The sequence below is a fragment of the Artemia sp. Qi Xiang Cuo genome, chromosome 3 (assembly GCF_049724085.1).
Source record: "Artemia sp. Qi Xiang Cuo chromosome 3, ASM4972408v1, whole genome shotgun sequence".
Classification (NCBI taxonomy): domain Eukaryota; kingdom Metazoa; phylum Arthropoda; class Branchiopoda; order Anostraca; family Artemiidae; genus Artemia; species Artemia sp. Qi Xiang Cuo.
This window is the reverse complement of record NC_142796.1, coordinates 48,433,106-48,446,284: the sequence shown is the minus strand read 5'-3', so window position 1 is coordinate 48,446,284 and position 13,179 is coordinate 48,433,106. Positions and strand designations below refer to the sequence as shown.

General features: G+C 37.3%; 2 protein-coding genes across 2 annotated transcripts in view; one reads left to right on the top strand and one right to left on the bottom strand.

Moving 5' to 3' along the window:
- Positions 1-1,560, bottom strand: part of Polr1H (RNA polymerase I subunit RpI12) — a 34,423-nt gene extending 32,863 nt beyond the window's left edge. Inside the window, exon 1 of the mRNA XM_089086041.1 lies at positions 1,357-1,560. The gene's annotated coding sequence lies outside the window, so the exon portion shown is untranslated. The remainder of the gene's footprint in view (positions 1-1,356) is intronic.
- LOC148954204 (serine/threonine-protein phosphatase 2A regulatory subunit B'' subunit gamma-like) overlaps positions 1,029-13,179 on the top strand; it is a 251,242-nt gene continuing 239,091 nt past the window's right edge. The window contains exon 1 of the mRNA XM_089086036.1: positions 1,029-1,085. Within this exon, the coding sequence (XP_088942162.1) occupies positions 1,054-1,085 (32 nt within the window). The 5' untranslated portion in view covers positions 1,029-1,053. The remainder of the gene's footprint in view (positions 1,086-13,179) is intronic.

Sequence of the window (13,179 nt, the reverse complement as noted above, 5' to 3'; positions counted from 1 at the left end):
AGACCCACATATCCTAGGCCTAGGCTAGCTCAAAATTTCAAAATCAAATTTCAGCTTTGAGTGAAAACATTCAAAGTTTACCTTTCTAAAACTTATGCTGGTATAAGTTTAAAATTGTGGCCCCTGATAAGAAGACATGTTAAGAAAACAATTCTTACTTTAAAATATGTATAATGATCCTAGTTAACATATTATCCAAGAGGAGAACCTTTATCATCAAGTCTTTCCTCTAAAAATCCTTCTTTTTCCAGCTTAAAAGAAAAAAAATTACAATAAACCACCATGCTGATGAAATGCATTAAATCTTTTGAAATTGCTGCTATAAATTGGCAAATAAGTTGTTTGGTAAATTTTTACCAAATCATATTATTGAGTTTCAAATAAAGTGAATATACCTTTTGATGCCTTTTTTATGCTGATTACAAATATAACAATCATTTCTATTGGAAATGAATTTTAGCCCCCCTATATATGCTGATTCAGGGTATATATTTCTAAATTAGGGGGGGGACAAATTTCATTTCTGATGTAAATGGGAGGTAAGTTTAAACTTTACCCCCACACCCACCCCTAATGTACAAATATATACCCTGAATTGCCATATGCAGGGGGAGGCTAAAATTCATTTACAATAGAAATGATTATTATATTCATAATCAGCATAAAGAAAGGCATCAAATGCTGTATTCACTTTATTCCTAACTCAGTAATATGATTTGGTAAAAATTTACCAGTTGTTTTATAGATAGTGCTATCCTGGCCATTGTTAATTCCATTTTTTTTTTAATGAGCAGTGGTGAAAATACAAAATATTAACAAAACCTAACCTAGGTTAGTTTGTATTAATATTTTGTATTTTTGCCACTTCTCATTAAAATAAAACAGAATTAACAATGGCCAGAATGAATGCTATCTGTAAAAACAATTTATTATAGCAGCAATTTCAAATTTCATTTTAGCATGGAGGTTTATTGTAAACTTCTTATTTTAAGTTGGAAAAAGAAGGATTTTAAGAGGAAAGGCTTGATGATAAAGGTTCTCCCCTTGGATAATATGTTAACTAGGATCATTATACATATTTTAAAGTAAGAATTGTTTTCTTAACATGTCTCCTTATGAGGGGCCAAGATTCTAAATTATTCTATAAGACAAAATTCCTTTTTCATGTTTATTGATTTAATATTAGCCTAATATCAATTTGCAGGAAACTTACTTTGAACCAACTTTGGCTAGGCCTTGGCTAAATATTTTTTTTATGACAGATCTAGCTTACACTCATTATTAAACAGATTCTCCTTTCACCTATCTAGTAACTTTTAGTGTATGACTGCATTCCTACAGAAGCATAAAATGTACCTATTAAATAACTGCAGCTAAAAGGACAAAATAGTATCTTGTTGTTGTTTGGAAGATCTGATCTGAGAGATTTGAGTCTCCTCTTGACAGCAATGTCAGTTGAGACTTCTTTCAATATGACGAATTTTCTCCCTTTTCAGCACAACGCCATTAGCTGCAATTACTTTCAATACATCAATAATTAATGCAACTCAGCTTCAATATAAAAAATAACAGACAATCTTCCTTTGTAGTAGGGTTTTTATTTTATATATATATATAAAATAGACATATATCATTGCTAAAAACAACAGTCAAACCTATTAAATAGACAAAATCCACCCCTTTTTCAACACTGGCAATACAGCAATTCCATTACTTTCAGCATCAGATAAAATCTTTTTCTCTCCGACTATCCTGTATAAACTTAATAAACAGGTATGTCTTCCTATACTTCAAAGGATCATCATCAATTAAAATTCCTAATGCAAGTGCTACTAAAAATTCTCCTAAATTTTCCTCTTTGAACAAATTCATCATTTCTTTTCTCAAATTTTCATATTACTTACATTCAACAACATAATGGAAAATACTTTCTATCTCACTACAATTATCACACTGAGGACTATCAGTTTCGCCTATGATAAACAACCTATGCTTAATACCTACATGGGTCGACCAAAAACGGGAAATTAAGCAACCATATTTTCTTTTTAATCTACTATAATCTTTCATATCAAAGCCAGGCTTCTTTTTCTGAGTAAGAGCTATATTACTACTATTATCCCTCATTTCCTCAAAATGTTTTTGGTAAATCTTTCTAACCATCTCTCTAATCGGTTTATATGTTTCTGTAGGGGGTGTAAGGGTCATATTTTGTGCTGTCAGTTTGGCATATTTGTCTGCTTTTTCATTACCTGCCACCCTCACATGGGCTGGACACCACAAAACTTGTATCACTATTCCTTTCCCAGCAATCTTCAGAATTGAACTATAACTCTTATAGACCTCATCATTTTGTTTATTTGGAAAATTCTTTAGGGACTGGAGGGCAGATTTTGAGTCACTGCATATGAGGAACTTAGATTGGTTTTCATCACTTTCACTATTTTTCCTCAATACCCATTCTAGCGCACTTTCAATTGCTTTTATTTCTGCCTCAAAAACAGTTGATTCTTTACTTAGTGACTTTGATATCACTGTATTAAATTCTGGAACCACTGCTGAACAACCCACTCCTAAACAATTTATTTTTGAATCATCTGTATATATTTTAACATATTCTTGATACTTGCTATTCAAAACTGAGAAGAATTCATATCTCATTATTAGGGGGTTATTTTCCATTTTTTCCATGTAATCAATCTGACACTCAATCTGAACCCAATCCCAGGGGGGAATTTTCGGTGGTTTTTCATAACGTAGCATTTGGTTAATAGGTACTTCTATACCTTCCTGAGTTAGTAGTTCTTCAAATTTTTCAAAAGGATTTAGACGTTTCCTTATTCTATGGTGATTTCTAGTGTGGGTCAGACCAGGTTCAATTATCAATTTCTTAACTGGGTGATTAAAATATTCTTTCCATAGCTGGTTCATGTATACTATAAGCATTTTCTCCCGTATTGTGTTGAGTTTCTCCACTCCAGATTCGGCCAGGAGAAAAGGAATCGGGGTACTCTGTTGACCTCCAAATGTCAATCTTAAAGCTGCGTTCTGTATTGTATCAAATTTTCTGAAAGTTGACTCTGGGGCAATGCTGTATATCAAACTCCCATAATCAATTTTAGGTCTTATGTATTTGATATAAAATTGTCTTGCTGTAACTATGTTGACACCATGCTTCCCACATGAAAGCATCTTCATCAAATTCAGTTGCTTTGCACAGGATTCCTTTAGATATTTGACATGTTGACTAAATTGAAGTTTATCATCAATGTGTATTTCAAGGACTTTATGAAAATTGGTTACAAGTAGTTCCTCTCCAAACAGAGTAATTTGGGGGGGGGGTCTAATATTCCTCTTAGATGTAAAAAACATAACGTTTGATTTAGATGGTTCAAAATCAAGATCTGTTCCTAGGGACCCTAACTCTATTTGGTTTAATGTTTCTTGGACAACTTTTTCTGCTTCTTCCACTGTGTTTTGGATTGTCCAAGTATTATTATCATTTGAAAAGATTCCTCCTTTTCATTTATTGCCTTCTAGAGGGATCTCAAATTCTCCAACATTATAATAGTCTGGTCCAAGAACACTGCCTTGTGGAACACCTCTTTCCACCTCAATTTCCTTTGATCCTTCTTGTCCTACAGTCACAGCAATTTTTCCATCTGACAGGTAACTCAGTGTGAATTTCATCAAATTTCCATTATTTTTTGCTTTAGATAAACCTTGTAGTATCTGTCTGTGAACCAAATTATCAAAAGCTCCTTTAACATCCAAGAACACTGCAATCATTACTTTGCCATCACCAAATGCATCAATGATGTCCCTCTGCATCATGATCAGGTTATCTACTGTATTTCTCTCTCTGTGAAAACCTGTCTGAATATCCTGCAGCAGGTTAGCTTCATCTATTGCAAATCTCAGTCTTTCCTTTAGGGGAGAATGGGGCGAACTTGGACACTTTTTAGTTTTCCAAGCATAACTAGGTACTGGATTGACATAAAACAATTTACTAGCCTTTCATATATCTTACCTCCAACTGGGAGCAGTTATAAAATGATGATTTTCTACTTTGTATGGTTTATTTGGTTTTGGGATCATGATAGATGTGCCATTCTTCCAAATTGTAGGGAAATTGCCTCCTTCCACAATTTGTTGATGAGCTGTAGCAGAACATCCTTACATTTATCAGTCAACCTTTTAAAGAAAACAGGGTATATGTTGTCGCTGCCAGATGAAGTCTGTGGTAGTGTCTTTAGAAGTTCAAAATCTGATTTTGAAAAGGGTTTGTTGTAATTTGATACTGATTGTTGCATTGAAAGTTTTCTTGCTTTAGTGAAAGTTGCTGAATGTGGGCTGGTTCCTTGAAATGGATCTTTCTTACCTATTGTCTGGTGGAGATGTCTTGCTTCTGCCTCAGTTTTTGTTTTGTTATCAGCAATCACTTGTCCTTGGTAGGTTGTTGGCCCCTGTGGATGGTGGAACAATTCTCTCCAATTAATCTTTCTTATGAAGGTATACACTGTTCCAAATGGATCACTAAATTTGAGATTTGAGACAAAATGCTTCCAAGATTCTGCTTCAGCTTTATTTATTGTTTTTCTAAATTCTGACTGTGCCAATATTTTTTGTCCGTAATTTTCAATTGTCAGACTCTTGTTCTAATTGTATGAAGCTTGGGTTAGTTTCTTCTTATTTAAGCTAAACTGTTCGTTCCACCATATTGGTTTACTCCTAGTCTTTTTGTCCAATGTCTTGATGGGGATAGTCTTTTTAGCCACTTCCATCAGTAGATCCTGTAATCTTTCAATTTTCTTCTCTGTAGTCATAACTGTTGCCAGTTCTTCTTCAAGACTTATCCTTGAAAATTCTTTCCAGACGTAGTCACCGTTAACTTTCCTCAATTTAAAGGTAGTATATTTTGGTGGGGTTTGGCTTCTTAGTGAAGATTCTTTCTGCTCGATTATCAATGGCTCATGATCACTGGGTAAGGATGGTTCGGGAGTTATACTTCTATTTAGTTGATTGATTATTGCTACTGCAGAGAATGTCATATCAATGGTAGAGTATACTCCTGCAATTGGGTTTCTTCTAGTTTGAAGTCCAAGTGGGGTGACTAGGCCAATGTCATCATTCTTATCCAGAGCACCTAGGATACCTATACCACTACGATTATGAGATCCACATAAAAACCAGGCGTCTGAATGGGCATTAAAGTCACCAGAAATAATAAAAGCCTCTTTGGCTTTAATTACTTTTTTCACTTTATTGAAAATGTACTCTATTTGTGGCTCATTTCCATTGGGGTTGTATATACTAACAATAACTTTTGTATTCCTCTTACCCAGGAATACTTTGCAAGCTTCCATCTCAATTTTAGAACTTGTGATGTCTTCAATACCTAGTTTTTGAAACATTAATAACTTTCTAATGAACATTAATATTCCTCCTCTCGACTGTTCTGCTCTATCTTTTCTTACTGATTCATAATTTCTAAGTCTCCATGAATTGTGGGGTTGTAGCCATGTTTCTTAAAAGCATACAACATCAATTTTTTCTTTTCTAAATAGCATTCTAATAAATCCTTTTTGCCTTTCATAATAGATTGGATGTTAAAAGATAGCAACTTCATTCTGGTTTATTTGCTAGATTCCAAACTTCTTCTGCATTGATTTCCACTTTGAACAGTGAGTGCATGAGTTGACATAGCTTCACTATCCTATCTTTCATTCCTAATACCTTGATGTCTATTACTTCTGGCACTTTGGATACAAATAACACTAGCTGTTGAAGGGTGTTTTTGGGTTCTAGGGGGGGTTGCTCTTTCACAGCCTTTTTATTCAGTGCATCTGCACAACTCCGGTATGCATTAGCTGCTCTTTTCATTGGTACGTTTTGGGCAACTGCAATTTTTATGATTTCACGGCTTTGTTGGCGGGCTGGGCAGCTACCAGATGTTGTTGAATGTTTTTCCCACAGTTAGCACAGACATACTTTTGGTATTTTCCTGACTCTTTGGTTTCTAGTTTGAAGGGACACTCATTAGAAGAGTGTTTGTTTGCACATCTCAAGCATACAGCATGTGGTGACCTACACTTTTCTTGAGTGTGGCCATACTTTTGGCATTTAAAGCACTGAATAATTGGTTGGTTGTATCTCTCAATACTTCTTTTTCTTCCATATAGCCAAATAGACTGGTGAAGAGAGTTGCTCTCAAATGCAACACAAATACTCAGGCTATCTTCTAATTTTTTGGTCCCTTGATTGTATCTTTTCAACCTCTTTAATTCCTTAATCTCAATATGAGTTTCTACCTTGAGGTCTGTCAGCAGTTCTTCCTTTGAATAATCTAGTGCTATTTGCTTGATTACACCATTGCTGACCTGTCTTTTCTCTTCAGGTGCAACATCAACTACATCTAGCTTCTGAATTTTCATTAAAGTCTCCAATGCAGTTTGTGATTGAACATATACTGATAGTCTATTTCTATCATAGTTTGAGTAAAAGTCAAATTTTTCTGTTTGGAGAATTTTCTTAAGTTCTAGAGTGATTGCTCTGTCTGATGGAAGTTTTACCTGTGAGGTGAAAACTACTGTTAGATTAGTCACTGATTCACTGCTTATAAACTCACTAGCTGCCTCTATTCTGTTATTTCTAGCTCTGAATTTCTCTGGAAATCTTTCAACTATAGGAGGTTTAGGCCTAACAGTTTTAGAAGTTTCTTGCTCAAGAGGTGAGCCACTTCTCTTACCATTTCTTTTCAGTAAATAACTGATCCCTTCAGCCTCCATAGGATTTACAACATATGTGATGTCCTCCTCTTCTTCCTGGGGGAGGGGAGGATAATCAACTGACAACCCTGAAAATCTACTATGGACACTTACTGAGGGTACAAATTGTAAATTTTGGGTTTGGGGTGCATGATATAAATGACCTTGATTACTTGGATATGGCAGAGGTGCATAGTAAACTGTAGCTTACAACATGAGTATCTTGATTACAACCCTTGAGTATCCTGATATGTTGAGTGAGGAAATTGTAAGTGAAAATTTTTAGGTGTTTGATGGGGCTGTCCAGAGTATACTGGAAATGGCTGGGAATGAGATGGTGAGTATGCTATGTGTGGTGGTGGGATTGATGTTTGTGGAGGAGACAGTCCTACTAGTGCTGATGTTGATCCTGTTTGTGTGTGGTTTGTCTGTTGTGGATGGCTAGTTCCCACTGTGACACTTCCCCCAGGGGGAACCCCCATTAGAGGGTGGGAATTCATAAATTGATCTTAATCCAAATATTGTGATTGTTCTTACCCGAAATAAAACTTCAGAATACGAAATAGTCTAGAAAATAAGCCTGGGAAAAAATTTCTTAATTTTGTTGTTGTTGTTTGGGGTTTGACGTGTTCGACCAATCGGTCATATGCGCTCGTATCACTCGATTATTCTGTGCCTTCTGTAATCACTAGCTTGCTTGGGTGTCACTTTCGTCAATATTCATTGAGCCATGTCAGGTATTACTTATTGTGCTATTGGTAGGGGGTCATTCACATGTAGCAAATGCCTGCATCGAAAAACAAGAATCAGAGTAATTCAGCACTGCTTTGTTATGAAACAATTAAAATACAATTGCAACACAATTAAATAAATAATGCCAATATACATCATTCCTGTCATATACGCCAACAAAAAAAAAAAAAAAAAAAAAAAAAAAAAAAAAAAAAAAAAAAAAAACTGATAGAACATAGATAAAAGGAAAAAATACACAGTGTGATGACTCTAAAATGAGCTAATATAAGGGTAAAAAAAAAAAAAAACCTTAAAGGGAATGAACCAAACCGGTAGTCTTAACAAATCTACCTAAAAGGTTTGTACTTAGTTGTCTAGCCCAAGGAGGAAACGTGTAATGTCCCAGAACAGAGCGCATTGTGAATGCTTTAAATGTCCTCTCACAGCAATTCCTTACTATTTCCCTCTCCTTTTCATATTTTTTACAGTTGAAGATGATGTGACATATGTCTTTGTAAACTCCACATGTGTTGCAGCTGGGGGAAGGGGTCATTTTCCAATAGAAGAGTGTTGATTTAGTCCTTGCATGGCCACATCTAAGACGAAAGAGATAAGTTGAAAGGATGCGAGATGAGAGGTACATTTCTTTTGATGGCTGCCTATAATCATAGAGATCCAGGAGCTGGGTATGGAAGGAATGGAGCCAAGCCTCTTCTTCCTCCAAAATGTTTGAACTGATTGAAGACAGGAATTTAGGACCAGCAATAGGGGTTTGAGTGATCAGACCCAGATGGAAGGCTTTCTTTGCAACCTGGTCTGCTAATTCATTTCCCTTTATACCACAGTGTGCTGGGACCCATATAAATAGGACTGATATACCCTTTCTTGCAAGTTGTGTAGTCAGATTTTCAATCTCCATGGCAACATTTCTTGCTTGGTGTTGCCAGTCTGAAAGGTAGTCCAGAGCTGACAGTGAATCAGTGCAGACAATATACTTCCGATTTTTGGTCTCTGTTTGGCTTGCTATGGCTTGAAGAGAAAACTTAAGTGCCATAAGTTCTGCAGAGAAAATTGTCAGGTAGGGGGGTAAACGGTAGGAAAGAGACAGGCCCTGGGAGGTATAACTACTGCACAGCTGCATTTTGTTTCTGTCTTAGAGCCATCTGTGTAAACTTGGATGTAGTCCTGGTACTCTGCCATCTTTCCCAGGAATAGGATTTTCATAACTGCTTGGGGAAACCCCTCCTTCTTTCCAGTACTGATCTTAAGAATAATCAATTCCCCAATTGCTCTGGAGGCGCTATGAAAATCATCATCCAAATTAACAGTAAGCCTGCCATTCTCCATGAACTCTTGCATGCTGGGAAGGCAAAGAAATCTCTGAAAAGAGGGCATCCCAGTTCCTTTGTAAAAAACATCAGGGCCGTGTTGGCTAATGATTCCTTTGTAGATAATGGGGTTCTTGAGTCTTATCTTTCTTCCAAAATATCTTTCCAGGGGATATTTTCCTCTGCAGTGGAGGGACTAGATCCTCATTTCAGAGTACATAGCTGCAATAGGAGCTGATTTTAGGAAACCAAGGGCTCTTTGTAAGATTGCATGGAGGGTAGTGTCAAGTTTCTTGAGGAGATATTTCTTGGCAGATCCATAATAAATGATCCATAGTCTATCTTGGATATCACCACTGACTTGACAATAGTTGAAGCAAAGACTATGGGGGCTCCTCTTCTTCCAAGACAGAGAGCATTAATGAAGGTTTGTCTTTGTTTGAGACTGCCAATCAGCTCATCCAGATGGGGTTTCCATGTCAGTTTTTGATCAAATACAATTCCCAGAAAGCGTGCATGTTCTGCAACCACAATCCCATGTCCATTCAGTTTCACCAGTGGTTTGGAAGCATCCCGGTTATGCATTTTGTGGAAAAACGCACTGACTGACATATTGCTTGAGAAGACCATTTTATTACTTTTTGCCCAAATTGATAGCATATCTACAGCTTTTTCTGAGGCTGACTGTAAGCATACAGGGTCTCGCCCCACAACTGCAACAGCAGTATCATCAGCATACAGAAAAAGCTCTGCTCGATGGACAGTTTCCAGGCTAATATCATGACAATAAACTAAGAAGAGAAGTGGACTGAGAACAACCGCTTGAGGATCTCCAATGTCAAAGGCTTTCTTCTTCACCTCTTAGAAGGAGCACCCCAAGGAGGTCTGGACCACCTTGCCCTTAAAAAATTGGTGGATCCAATTTACCTTTAGGTCTGGTAAGCCCATTACAGATAGCTTTGTAATTAGTTGCCTCATATCTACTTTATCAAATGCTAATTCCATGTCTAAAAATATTACATGAACTGCTTTTCCTTTTTTGAAGCTTTGTTTGATCAGATGCTCTAGTCTAACTAAGGCATCTGTGGTACCCCTTCCAGTGAGACATCAAAGCTGTTCAATTTGGATGTGGTCTGATAATGGGGTTAAAATTCTTTGTTTTATTACCCTCTCAATTAGTTTTGCAACACAAGAGGTGAGTGATATGGGGCGGTATGAATCAACCAGCCTAGGGTCAATTCCTGCCTTGAAAAGTGGGATCACTGTTGCTTTATTCATTCAGATCGTATTGATGAATCAGTGACAGATCTATTAAATAACTCTTTCAGTAGCTCAACAAATATATCGGGTAAATTTTACAGCATTAAATTGTGAATTCCATCAGGGTCAGTTGCACCAGGCTGGAGCTTTGAAATGGTTTCTTACTTCCTGAAAGCTGAAGTGAGAAAATGGTACAGTACCGTTTTTTGGACTGAGTTGATGGTGTGTGAGCTGTGATGGTGTATCTACTTTCAGAAACTTTTCTAAAAAGAGATTAAGTTTCCCATTACTTGAAAATTCTGCATTCCTTCCCATCTGTATCTCTGCAGGGATGGGTGTTCTCCTTTTTTTACCTGAAAAAAACCTGAAAATTTCTCCATAGCTCTCAAACGGGGGTGTTGTGGCCAAATTTGTCTTCAATGAGCCTTCTCCATCCCTCCTGTGTCTAGTCTATAGCGTCTCTTTGAATTCTGCTGTCTTTTGCTTGAAAGCTATTTTATTCTCAATTGAGGGGTATCTAGAGAAGTTATTTTTTGCTTTTTTCTTCTCTAGGTAGGCTTTCTGGCATTTATTGTTCCATCCAGGAGTGGAATTTCGTCTCTTGGTATGAAGTTCTATGTAACCAAATATTATTTCTAAAGATAGCTGAAGCAATCTTATTAGATAATGATTCCATTGACTTGTAACTCGTCTTAATTTCTGAAGCCTTTTGGTCTAAGTTGTGTTTCCAGGAGTTCCAGAGTTTGTCTTGGAATTTCCAGAGTTTCACTGGTTGCAACCTTGACCTAACTTGGTTGATCTCTAGTGTTAATGATAGAACCTCGTGGTCAGAATCAAAGTCACAGGGTTTCTGAATTTCTACACTATTTATAATATCTGATGATGTGAAAGTGAGGTCAATTGTTGAGTACTTGCCTGTCTGAGGGTTCAGCCGTGTATTTAGGTCTTTGGGGGTGACAAGGGACAACTTATTTATGGGTTCCAGGATGTAATCGGTTAGAGGGGCTGCAATTGGATCTTCTGGTGATACAGTATCCCACATTCTGTGGTGCAGGTTAAAGTCACCACTAATTATTTTCACAGGGCCACATGCATTCACAATCAGTTTGAATTGATTCAGGGAAAATTTATTTGTCCTTGGGGCATAACAGTTAGCAATACTAATCCACTTGTTGCTTCCCAGTAGTTTTATGTCAATTATACCTACCTCCATTTCCCCTTGTGGACTGGGGTCATGTATTCTAAAAGCTAGGTCATTTTTCACAAGTGACAGTAGGCCACCACCTGTTTTGTGGACTCTGTCCCAGCGGGCAATATTGTACCCCATGAAATCATAGACAGTACTCTCCTGTTCTAAGGAAGTTTCTTAAAGTAGGAAAATATCAGGAGTATGCCTGACTAAAATATTTTGGAGTTCTTTTCTTTTGGCTTGGTTGAATCCCCGGATAATTAGTTGGAACACTGAACGGGAGCTAGTCATTTGTGTGTGAGGGGGCTAACCTGGGTCTCTGTAGCTTATTACCACAACCTTCTGGGCTAGGTGTAGCCTCCTTTCCTTTACGTTTTCATTCAGGAGCCCTTGGGCTGCTGGTTTGGGGTGGGTTGTTACTGGTTGTAGGGCTTGGTTCAACTCTGTTTAGGTTTTCAGCAATGTTGAACAGGCTAAGGACTGCATTTTGAAGATTAGCAGGCATCATCTGAGATACTAGTTTGCAAAGTGATGTTATTGTCTCAGCCAGATAAGAGATCTGCTTTGTAAGACCTTCAAACATGGTCATATATTTCTTGTTCAGGTCCTCAACTGGATGGTGGTTAGGTGTCAAAGGAGGGAAGGAGTCTTTATGGGCCATAGGGACATGTTTTGTTTGTGTTGGAAGTCTCTTCTTCAGGACCTTGGCAGCAGCCCTTATGGGGACATTATCAGTGAAGGAATAGGTTACAATTGCTTTCTTCTCCATGAATACTGGGCATTCCCTAGCATTAGCAGCATGGTTACCACTTCAGTTAGGGCACTTGAGTACCTGATCTGGTTTATTTTTTTTTAATTTGGGACATTCATTATGAGTGTGTTGTCAACTACATAGTAGGCATCTTCTGCCTCTGCGGCAATTTGAAGCCATGTGGCCAAAACCTTGGCAATTGAAACACTGTATTGCCCGGGGGATAAACTGTTTAACTGAATACCTTGCGCCCCAAACAGAGACTTTCAGAGGGAACTGAACATCCTGATTGAAGGTGCAAACCAGGGGGATAACTGAAGGGCTTGGGTTTTTAAAGGCCGATGTCACATGTTCTATTCTATTATCAACTTGGACCTCCTTGACAAAGTCATCTAGATGAGTGACCTCTTCAGATGGGATAAAAACAATTCCTTTTCTATTTCTTATCAAAGCAGGGTTGGAACTAGGACCAAGCACAAACTTTACTTTACAACCATTTACTGCTATATCTGAAATTGAAAGTATAACTGTAGCTACTGATTAGTTTGTAGATATTATTGTAATGAAGCTATTTGGTCCAGATCTTTCTAACATTGAACCATAATGGCCCTGCACCCATGATTTTGAAGGTGTTCAAAAAGTGTTTTAGCAATAACTGTACTAATAACCAATGTCAACAACCAAGTGGTTTCATTTGAACCTTCAACATCTAAAGCCAAAATCCTAGCACTAGAATTATTTGGGTCAGGGGTGACAGGACTAGGCCTACTCCTAATTGTCCTGTCAGTCATCCCCCCCCCCAAAAAAAAAACCCCAATGGGTTAAAAATAATCAGGTAAAACAAAAATATAAAATCACAAAAGAAGTAAAATGTCAAATAAAAAAAACAAAAATGCTACAAGCAGAGGGGGGGGGAGCCCTCAGTCAATAATAAAATAAGCAAGCAATATAAATCAAAAGCAGGCACAGCACTAAGTTTAAAAGCAGGGTAAAAATGGGTTTGCTAAGCACTCTCAGCACTTTGATAGTTGCAGTATGCAGGAATCTGGGAAAATTTGCACAAAGCACAATAACAGTCAAAGCAAGCCAAAGGCCAAAATGCATAACAAAATGAGTGTACAGGCATCAGGGACCCCAAGGGCAGAGCTCCTT